The sequence below is a fragment of the Oncorhynchus tshawytscha genome, linkage group LG13 (assembly GCF_018296145.1).
Source record: "Oncorhynchus tshawytscha isolate Ot180627B linkage group LG13, Otsh_v2.0, whole genome shotgun sequence".
Taxonomy (NCBI): domain Eukaryota; kingdom Metazoa; phylum Chordata; class Actinopteri; order Salmoniformes; family Salmonidae; genus Oncorhynchus; species Oncorhynchus tshawytscha.
The window spans coordinates 44,531,139-44,542,567 of NC_056441.1; the positions used below are offsets into that span (position 1 = coordinate 44,531,139).

Consider the following 11,429-nt stretch of genomic DNA (forward strand, 5'->3'; position numbering starts at 1 on the left):
CACTTTTACTTTCTTCTCCAACATTTTGTTTTTGCATTACTTAAACCACATTGAACATGTTTCATTATTTATTTGAGGCTAAATTGATTTAATTGATGTATTATATTAAGTTAAAATAAGTGTTCATTCAGTATTGTTGTAATTGTCATTATTACAAACAAAAAACAAAAAATTGTCCGATTTAATCGGTATCGGTCTTTTTTGGTCCTTCAATAATCGGCATCGGTGTTGAAAAATCATAAACGGTCGACCTCTAGTTGAGACTAGTGTTTTTTAGCTACTTTATTGAGGAAATGTGTACTTACTATGCCTGTGATATGTGGTTGTCCCACCTAAGATAAATGCACTAACTGTAAGTCGCTCTGGATAAGAGCAGACTAAAATATAATATCGTCGTCCTGTCATCAATACTATAGCTCAGCCTGCACCTAGATCTGCACGGGCTCCTCTGACAGTCATGGTCAAAATCTGAAAAAAATTATACATGTTCTTGTATGTCTGCTCGAGAATAAATGTAATGGATCTTTAAACAACTATGTTGACTGGTTTGAATTCAAATATACACTTGGTTTGAAATGTGGAACGTATAAGAATACCTGTGTGCTGGAGTTTATTTTTTCAAGACAACCGTCTTTTCTGTCACTTGCTACAAATGTGGCAAGACTTTTCTGTCATTTGCCACAAATGTCCTTAGCTGATGAGTCTCCCTCTCTCTCTTCAATTATATTCAAAGGGCTTTACATATGTTTACATAGCCAAAGCAAATGGAATATACAATAAACAAAAGGGAAAAAAACAAGGGAAATAAGAAATCAGTGAACATTACACTCAGTGTTAAGTTTTAAAAGATTGTATACATTACAAATGTTATATTATTGGCTATGTACAGTGTTGTAACAATGTGTAAATAGTTGAAATATGAAAGGGAAAATAAATAAACAGAAATAGATGTTTTTATTTACAATGGTGTTTGTGCTCCACTGGTTGCCCTTTTCTCATGGCAATGGGCCACAAATTTCACCTTTGTAAGATATTGGAGTTTATCAATGTTTGATTTGTTTTCAAATGATTTGTGTGATCTGTGGGAAATATGTGTGTATTGTGGTCATACATTTGGCAGGAGGTTAGGAAGTGTAGCTCCCTTTCCACCTCATTTTATGGGCTGTGATGGCCTATCTCAATATCAAGGCTATGCTCACTGTACATAGTCACAGATTTCTTAATTTGGGGTCAGTCACAGTTGACTCTCTCTCTCTCTCTCTCCGTACTGTGCTGATCCTGATATTTTTTCTTTCACATTGTCCTCTCCAGGAACTATGGTGGATGTCTAATTATGGGGACAAAGAATCAAGTCATGTGACTTACACTGATGGGAGGAATGCTTTTGATCTGTTTTGTGTGATTAACAGAGATTGTGTGATTAACAGAGAATAATTACTCCCTCTCTCTCCCCTCAGCCCTGATATTGCTTTTCTACCTGGTCTTCTATGGCTTCCTGGCGGGGATGTTCACGCTCACCATGTGGGTCATGCTGCAGACACTAGACGACAACATTCCTACGTACCGCGACCGAGTGGCCAGTCCAGGTGACTTATTACGCTGCAGCGAAACAGACACTCAACCTAAACAGAACAGTGCTCAAATTGAAATTCACCTATTTTCTCTCTCTCTCTCTCTCACTCTCACTCACAATATGAATATGTCCACTCTCTCTCAAATATGTCATTATCTCTCATGGACAGCGTTGTTTCTTTTCTTGCGGCGTCTGGACCACTGTTGAAGCATAGCCGAGGCTCCTGCAGAATGGGAGCCTGCTAGTTGGCTGGTGAGCTCACTCACTAACGCCAGAGCTTTCTCTGCTAGCGCCTGGCCTGGCTTGCACAATGTCTCAGACTCTGCTGCCATGTCCCACTGAAGGCCTTACTGGCTGCCACTGCCAAAATATGCAAGCACTCAGGGAATAAACAGATCAGTCAAACACTGACTGACCGATATCGTAATTTTAGAAATGGAAAAACTACCGGCAGAGTCTCAAAAACATGTTAATTAATACTGTGTTAGTGTTACAAAAAAAAATAGAAGAGTTAGAAATGTAATCCTGTGAATTATGGAGTAGAGGTATGTGTCTGTTGGAGTGAGAGAGTCTGTCTCCCAGGCTCTGCATGCATCCTCCCGCTGGTCCACCAGTACAGCACCCATCTGTTCTGTCCCCACAGCCTCTCTCCATTGCCCTGACAGAGAGGCCATCATAAAAACGAACTCCCCTCCTCTAGGCCTATGTCCTAATACTGTATATAATAATAATATATGCCATTTAGCAGACACTTTTCTCCAAAGAGACTTAGTCATGCAGGAATCGAACCCACGATATTGGCATTGCAAGCACCATGCTCTACCAATTTAGCCATACTGCACATTTATGTCTTCCGCCATCCACAGTCAGCCTTGTTGAATATCTTTTGACTCTTTCTGCTCTTGTAAAATGTGCTGTGTGCGGTGTAGAGTTGCCGCTAAAATGCAAACCTTCTGACTAGCTGCTTTTTGGGGTTTGGCAAAAAATGTGTGGAATGCAGGTATAGTATAGCAAGCTTCTCTCTCTCTTACACACATGCACACACTCCTCGTGACAATTTATTCCACCCACAGTCTCCTGTCACCTTCTCTCACTCTGTGTCCTCTCCCATTGTCCCCTCTTTTGGAGTCCTTCCATTGTCGTCTATCACACCACACACTTTCTAATGCTGTCCTGGGTGTTGACGCCTTCAAATCAAAAAATCAAATCAAATTTTATTTGTCACATACACATGGTTAGCAGATGTTAATGCGAGTGTAGCGAAATGCTTGTGCTTCTAGTTCCGACAATGCAGTAATAACCAACAAGTAATCTAACTAACAATTCCAAAACTACTGTCTTATACACAGTGTAAGGGGATAAAGAATATGTACATAAGGATATATGAAGGAGTGATGGTACAGAGCAGCATAGGCAAGATACAGTAGCTGATATCGAGTACAGTATGTATATACATATGAGATGAGTATGTAAACAAAGTGGCATAGTTAAAGTGGCTAGTGATACATGTATTACATAAGTATGCAGTCGATGAAGGACCTTGAGGTCAAAACTAAGACGTACTCATCTGAATCAGCTACGAGTGAAATTCCATCATAGATTCCTGATAATAAGGCTTCCTCAGCCTTGCCGTTTGCAGTTGGCTTGCCTGAGTCCCAAATAGCACCCTATATCCTACATAGTGCAGTACTTTTGACAAAGGCTTATAGGGCTCTGGTCATAAGCAGTGCACTATTATAGGGAATAGGGTGCCATTTGGGACGCAACCTCTGTTTTGACCGTCGGTCACAGCTGACCCTTTTTGCCAGCAGGGTTTCATCTGGCGAGTGTTAATAACATTGGCTGTTGTGAAAACATGTCTTAGGTATTAAAGTATATATTTTTTTTTAATCAACTCACTCCGCAACCCATTTGAACAATTGATACAGTATTACAATATATGGCTGTCAGGCAGCATAAGCAATACATGTGGCTTATTGTAGTATAAGATTTTGATAACAATAATAGTATTATTAGTGTGACTGCCTGGATTTAAACTGGGGTCATCTGCATAACACCAGAAATTAGTTAGTCTGCTGAGCTAAAGCCCAGGCCTTCAGGTGTAACACAAATCTTCAGGTCACAGCTAGGACTGTGGCTGTTCATAAAATTTTGTCAGCCGGTGATTGTCAAGCAAATAACTGCCAGTCTCACGGTAATTGACCATTAATTAACATAAACACATTTAGCATCTCCTGGCTTCCACACATTTTTGGAACATCTACATTTTTAAAAGTCTAATAAATCCATGTAATAAAGCCTACACCATCACAATAAATGCATTATTTATTTTAGACAGGTCTAAAGAAAATGTAGTCTATTTTAGAAGAACAGAAAATACCATATTCTGAGTTGTCCTTATGTTAGGCCCTGATCTGGCTGTGCAATATGGCTGTGGGCTACACTAGTTAATTTAGCAGACAAGATTTGCTTAGAATTCCATGGCATTATTTTATAGTATGAAGAATACAATTGAACATGAATAAAATATAAAGGATATTTTCTCCAAACTATTTGAGGGAGTGTGCACATGCGGCTATTCTGTGTTGAGCAGTTTACAAAGAAACAGGTCCTCCTTATTTTTGCAACTTTAGTTGTGATACAAATGTTGGGCTATATGTTTAGATTTTTAAGACATTTTAAGGCTGCATGATGTGACCCTAATGATGATTTGAAAAAAGTTGCATGAAAGGCATGAGCTCTGCTTTGTTTTTTTTGCGCAGGCTCCACAAACTTCATCAGTCTCTTCACAATTTGACAAGCACTTGATAATGCCTTGAATTTCCCGGCAGCATCCCTTTTGTGTCACCTTAATGCCCCCTAAAAAATCCATGCCTTTAGCAGCCAGTGGCCGTTGTGCCCTTGAGCTGAATATAATTTCCTTCTCCCAGCTGCATGCTCCGAAGCACTCACTCACATGGCTCTCTCAGATAGCTAAATTCTTATTAGCCAATGCCCGTCATGTGATCACAGGCTACAAGGGAAGACAGACACCGGGGAGGCAACTGCGCGCATCCTTATCCAATTCCGCGGCGCATATTGAAGATATTGGAAGAACTGTCCACATAACTTTTCGTCAGCCAACATGATGAGTAGGCTTAACGACACCAAAAACACTAGCTTATGTCAATGTACTTTCCCCCATAGTACAAAAGTTGAACTATTCAAGTCTTTGCGAGAAATAAATATTCCAAACATAGTCTGTGACAGTTGTGGGATGTGATAGATCCCAAAATTCAATCAATTAGCGGGAAAACACCATTCTCAAAAGTGACCACAAATGCGATTATGCATGAAATGATTTAATTATAAAATATATGCCAGTTAGGCTTTACACCCATTGTAAAGTGGCATAATGCTTAATTTTAAGAGGATATTTGGCCACTTAGTTGTGATACAAACCTTATCAAAACATATGGGCTAGGCTAAATGTGTTTTGAAAAAGTTGCAAAAAAAGGCATACTCTGTTTCTTGCCTTACTGCACAAAAGCTGAGCATCATTCACAAGAGAGAGGGTAATATTTTTCACTCTGTTTTTTCACGCCTATAGAAATGTTGCGGACATGAGCTCTCCTGAAGTATTTGATTCGATTTTTGATTCGATTTGCATTTATGTCAGTGCTGAGTACCAGGCAGTTAGCAAGTTTGGTAGGCTAACTAATGACCATCAGCAGAATCAGAGCTTGAAGAAGCCTAATTACTGTGACTGTTTTATTTTGTTATTATTTTTATTTCACCTTTATTTAACCAGGTAGGCAAGTTGAGAACAAGTTCTCATTTACAATTGCGACCTGGCCAAGATAAAGCAAAGCAGTTCGACACATACAACAACACAGAGTTACACATGGAGTAAAACAAACATACAGTCAATAATACTAAGCAGTCACGTGGAATTTGACTGCTGTCATTGACTCGTGACCACCGGTGTGGCGGTAATACGGTCACTGTACTGTATCACATGTATGTACAATATTGATATGAAAAGTGTTTGTACACCAAAGAATAACATTAGCTATGCAGCTCTAATGCAGCTCTAATCAAATTAAATTTTAAAACCACACTGAATTATTATTATTATTATTATCAAATTATTAACATCCCCTCTTGACCTGGCCTATTTGAATTGGTCCTTGTGTGCAACTTGGTGCATAACTTGGTGCATAATCTAGGGGAACATCACAATGCTACACAGACAGTTGACGTGACATGTTTCCCCCTACCTGTCCTCAGGTTTGGTGATCAGGCCCCGGTCCTTGGACATCGTCTTCAACCGCACCGACCCTAAGCAGTACGGCCAGTATGTCCAGCATCTGGAAAACTTCCTTCAGCGTGAGTGATAGATCCCCTCTTTCAGTCCCATTTAGTTTTCTAAAGAATGTGTACATCTGACATCTATGCACAAATGCAGTTTTATTGGTTAAGGAAATTAGTTTAATTAGTTGCAGTTAATTACACTTTTGTATACAGTACATTACTAAGGAGAGTATTCTACCTGACTTGAAAGGGCACTGTAATCCTTGGCAGTGGCGCTGGAGTATGTGAATGCATACTAACTACTTTTTTACATGCAACACAAAACTGGCTAACTGATTATGTAATATGTATCCCAAAGAAACAAACAAGTAATGAATACATTACTGTGATATAATTATTAGCTATAATTTTGACATGTAATATTTAGGTGAATACTGTCTGTACCAGGTAAATAGCAGGCTGTCAAATACAGTGGAACTTGAGTCTGTGCCCTATTTTGGGACCCCTCAGAATACAACGACACTGTGCAGGAGAAGAACGAGCTGTGTATGGTGGGAGAGTACTATGAGCAGGATGATCAGGAGGAGAAGAAGGTGTGTCAGTTCAAGCGCAATCTGCTCCGGCAGTGCTCCGGCCTGTCTGACACCACCTTTGGCTACGCTGAGGGCAAACCCTGCGTCCTAGTCAAGATGAACAGGGTGAGTGCCCCGATTGGGGATCGTTGGTCGGACTCTTCTCAAAATGAAATGGACAGCGTTAGCCCACTGAGCTAAAGCCTAAAGACTGGAGCTTAAAGCCTAAGCCATTAGCTCTGGGAGCTATGACAAGTCATCAGGTCTCAGGCAAGGTCACTCATCACACAAGCGTGGTTCACTGAATTACCTCCCCTACACGAGTACCTTCTTATCTTCGATCCATTGCCTTTGAACTACAGCTTTTCAGTGTTTCCTCTCTCTGTCTTCATGCAGAAGTAGAGTTTGTTCAAATTCATATTGAAAAATGCTTATTCTGTCCTTTCCACTGCACTTGTTTCTTAATCACTATTTGGAATATCCTCTGTGCCGACAGAGCATTCTGTGTCAGCATCTCTGTTTGCAGGGATAGAGGTCAGAGTGCATTGATTGGCCTGTGTTGCCTGATTGAATACCAATTTAACTTAATGAATCCTATCAGGGGAAATTAAGAAGATTCTTAGGCATCTCTGAGGCAGCTATGTTTATGAAAGTACAAGTCCTTGGCCTTTCAGTAAGCAGGCAGCACACATGTGCCTGATCTACAGACTGGTCCTTATACGGCCAGCTCAAACCAAATCATTTCCTTGCGTCACTAACTGAGCTACTTCTCAACATCTTTTAACTCAAATCAGTGCTTCCATTTTTGAGACCATTCTGAAATCTGGTGTGTCTTGATCATTTTTACATGTAAATAAGCTTGAGGAATGTGTAAAAATCACCAGAACAAAATGTTGAACTCACTAAAGGTTGCTATAATAGTCTTTATGATATTCTTCTCACTCCTGTAGATCATTGGACTGAAACCGCGCGGGGACCCCTACATTAACTGCACAGCTAAGGTAAAGCAAACAAACCATTTTTCTTTTGGGTATAACAATGAATCGTGTGTGTGTGTGTGTGTGTATACTCCAGGTTGTGTTTTTGTGTGCTAGGTCTTTGAGACAGGTTTTGTACTCCCTAACGTGTCTTTTGTTTTGTATTTGTATGTGTGCTTTATGTAGGAATGCACATGTGTGTTTCTGTCTGTGTTTTCACACAAGTGTCAATATTTGATTTCTCTCCACGCTGCCTGTAGGGCCAGCAGTACACTGGTGGGTATGAAATCGGGTCCTAGCCCTAGCCTTTCTCCATTACCTTTCTGCGCTGCTTCTGTCCACCTCTGTGATGTGGCGCTTTGTCCTCTGCTGCTTTAAACAGCATTCATGGCGTTCATGTTTTAGAGCTTTCTAATCTAACCCCTATAACTAATCACCCCAAAGACAATATAGACAGAGGAATAGTCCATATTAAAGTGTTGATATTTTTGGTAATTATTGTCACTGACTGTATATAACTGCAGTTGGTGTATGTATCTGTTATGGTAATGCATTGGAACCTGAAAAGGTTCCTTCCGTTGATTTTAGAACTCTGCTCCGCTGCCCATGGCTCCCACTAATGGTGTTTCAATGGTTTTCTTCTGGCTCTGACATTCTAACAATGTCTCTCTCGAGCGCACACGCTCTGGGTTCCATCCCTCCCTCACCGAGACTGTCAACTCTGACCTTTGTGACCTGTTTGCAAATGTTTGAAGGTCTACAAAGAAACACTGGCTCTTTTAACTCCCCTCCATCTGTCCTCCTCTCTTTCTCTCTGAATTCATTTGAATTTCTCCTCTCCACCATAAACCATTCTGATAACCATAGAGAACCATCTGGTGGCAGATTGTGTGTGTGTGTGTGTGTACTGGTATGTGTGAGTGGGTGGTAACTATATTGTGTGTGCGTGCGTGTGCATGCGTGGTAACTACATTGTGTCCTGTGACAGTATGTGGTGGTTTACACCTGTCGTGTGTAAAGCTACAGTATGTGTGTGTTTGTAGACTCCAGGATTGTTTTATGTGATTGTGTACAGAGTTAGTCAGATTGTTGCCCTGAGAGTCGGTGGAGGCAGCTTCGTACGTTCCCAGTGCATTAATATGTATAGTTCTGTGATCTCACACCTCTTCCTCACCCCCTCCTTCCTTTTCTTCCACCTCTTCCTCCTCATCCCCTTCCACCCACAGAGAGAAAGCCCCCTGCAGATGCAGTACTTCCCATCCGAGGGGCGTTTCGATAAGATGTACTTCCCTTATTACGGGAAGAATTTGCATGTAAGTACATTACGCTACATATTTATATTGTAAAGGAAACTGTTAATGAGATTGAATGCAGAATAATTTAATTGTAATTACAAGTAGTAAATGTTACTATTGTCAAGGCAGTCTGGGGAGATGAGAATCCTGGGAAATGTACAGTATGTGGGTGGACTATATTCACCTGAGGCACTGAGTGCAAATTGATTGTCAGTGTATTGTCATGACAACCACTGTTATGTGTATGGATGTGCACACGTCTGTGAATATATGAATTAACAGTGGTCTCCCTCCATCTCTCCCTGTGTGTTTGCCAGTCAACCTACGTTCAGCCCCTGGTTGCGGTCAAGCTTCTGCTGACCAAGGAAGACTACAACAACGAGCTGACCATGGAGTGTAAGATCGAGGGCTCCGACCTGCGGAATAGTGACGACCGCGACAAGTTCCTGGGGCGCGTCACATTCAGGGTCAAAGTGGTCGAGTAGTGGTTCAGGAAAACCACTAGAGCTGCACAATGCCGTCTTTACGTGTAATCAATGCCCTCACCCATCTCCACTGAACCGTCCTCCTCAATCCACTTCCCCCCTCCATTCGGCCAGGACCAGGCCCTGCCCCCTTGGCTACTGGAGGGGTGGATCAGGGGAAGCTACGGTAGCATGGTGGTGTGCTCCTTATATTCGTTTTTAAATCCCCATCCCTTATCATATGTCACTGACTCCTCCACCTGCCAGCCCCCCTCTTGGCCCTTCATCACACCATGAAAAGGGAAATACAATAAACTAACAATTTGAATCCCCCCTCAAATACACACACAAATACACACACACCTCTCACCTCCAATAAAGTTAGTGGTGATGTAGCGACATCATGCCTTAGTATGGACCTGTATATAGCTGTATTTGGAGCATTGAATTGATGTGGTATCCCGTAGTGCTGTGCGTGATGTGTTGTTTCTGTATGTACATACTTGATGGCTATAAACACTGTTTCTGTCTTTAGCTCACTGTCTGAACGCTGTAAGAAATCAAACGAAGAAATAACGAATAGCTGTAATTTAAGATTATTGTTTAAGAGAATACATTTAAGGATGAAAAATGCACAAAAATATATCGGCTTATAATTAAACCTACCTGTCCAACATCTAAGGGAAGAGGTTTTTACACACCTATGGGAACTGTGCTTTGTACAGATGCCTTAAGGTCTGTATGAGAACAAATTTGAAATAAAGATTTTTTTTAAATCTCAATTTGTGTCTATTTACTTTTAGTGCCATGGCTGTGCCTAAGAACACCAAGGAAACCTGCCTAAATGACTACCGACCAGTAGCACTCATGTCTGTAGCCATGAAGAACTTTGGTAGGCTGGTCACATCAACACCATTATCATCCACAGACGATGCAATCACTATTATACTCCACACTGCGCTTTCCCACTTGGACAAAAGAAACGCCTACAGTGGCAAGAAAAAGTATGTGAACCCTTTGGAAATAAAATGTGATCTGATCTTCATCTAGGTCACAACAGTAAACACACATAGTCTGCTTAAACTAATAACACACAAACAATTACACGTTTTCATGTCTTTATTGAACACACCGTGTAAACATTCACAGTGCGGGGTGGAAAAAGTACGTGAACTCTTGGATTTGACCTCTACTGACTCCCCATCCCGCATGCGGGAGCGTAATCATCGCCTGACACTAATTAGCATAACGCAACGGACATACATATCCCTAGAAAATATTCCTATTCATGAAAATCACTAATGAAATATATTGAGACACAGCTTAGCCTTTTGTTAATCACCCTGTCATCTCAGATTTTCAAAATATGCTTTACAGCCAAAGCTAGACAAGCATTTGTGTAAGTTTATCGATAGCCTAGCATAGCATTTTGTCCAGCTAGCAGCAGGTAACTTGGTCACGGAAATCAGAAAAGCAATCAAATTAAATCGTTTACCTTTGATGAGCTTCGGATGTTTTCACTCACGAGACTCCCAGTTAGATAGCAAATGTTCCTTTTTTCCAAAAATATTATTTTTGTAGGCGAAATAGCTCCGTTCGTTCTTCACGTTTGGCTGAGGAATTGCACGGAAATTGCAGTCACTAAAACGGTGATATTCCAAATTAGTTCCATAATATCGACAGAAACATGGCAAACGTTGTTTATAATCAATCCTCAAGGTGTTTTTCTAATATCTAATATCCATCGGGACAATTCGTTTTTCAGTAGGACCGATTGGAGTAAAGCTACCTCTGTATTTTACACGAGAATCTCTCTGGGGGCATCAGGTGACCACTTGCGCAATGTAGCCGCCTACGGCTATTCTTCAACATTGGTGCGTAAAACTACGTCACAATGCTGTAGACACCTTGGGGAAAGCGTAAGCTGGTTGATAGCACATTTACAGCCCAACAGGGACTCATTGGAACGCAGCGCTTTCAAAATATGGGGCACTTCCGGATTGGATTTTTCTCAGGCTTTCGCCTGCTACATCAGTTCTGTTATACTCACAGACAATATCTTTACAGTTTTGGAAACGTTAGTGTTTTCTATCATAAGCTGTCAATTATATGCATTTTCTAGCATCTTGTCCTGACAAAATATCCTGTTTAAAACGGGAACGTTCTTTTCCCAAAAATGAAAATACTGCCCCTAGAGTCGCAACAGGTGGTTGACCCTCCTTTGGCAGCAAAAACCTCAACCAAATGTTTTCTGT

General features: G+C 40.9%; 1 protein-coding gene across 1 annotated transcript; it reads left to right on the forward strand.

Moving 5' to 3' along the window:
- Positions 1 to 1,425: 1,425 nt before the first annotated feature.
- LOC112264988 (sodium/potassium-transporting ATPase subunit beta-3) lies at positions 1,426 to 9,956 on the forward strand. Its single transcript, XM_042295769.1, has 6 exons — positions 1,426 to 1,586; positions 5,843 to 5,941; positions 6,377 to 6,564; positions 7,389 to 7,439; positions 8,642 to 8,728; positions 9,028 to 9,956. The coding sequence occupies exons 1-6, from the start codon at positions 1,505 to 1,507 to the stop codon at positions 9,193 to 9,195; spliced, it is 675 nt and encodes a 224-aa protein (XP_042151703.1). The 5' UTR covers positions 1,426 to 1,504; the 3' UTR covers positions 9,196 to 9,956.
- The last annotated feature ends 1,473 nt before the right edge of the window (positions 9,957 to 11,429 follow it).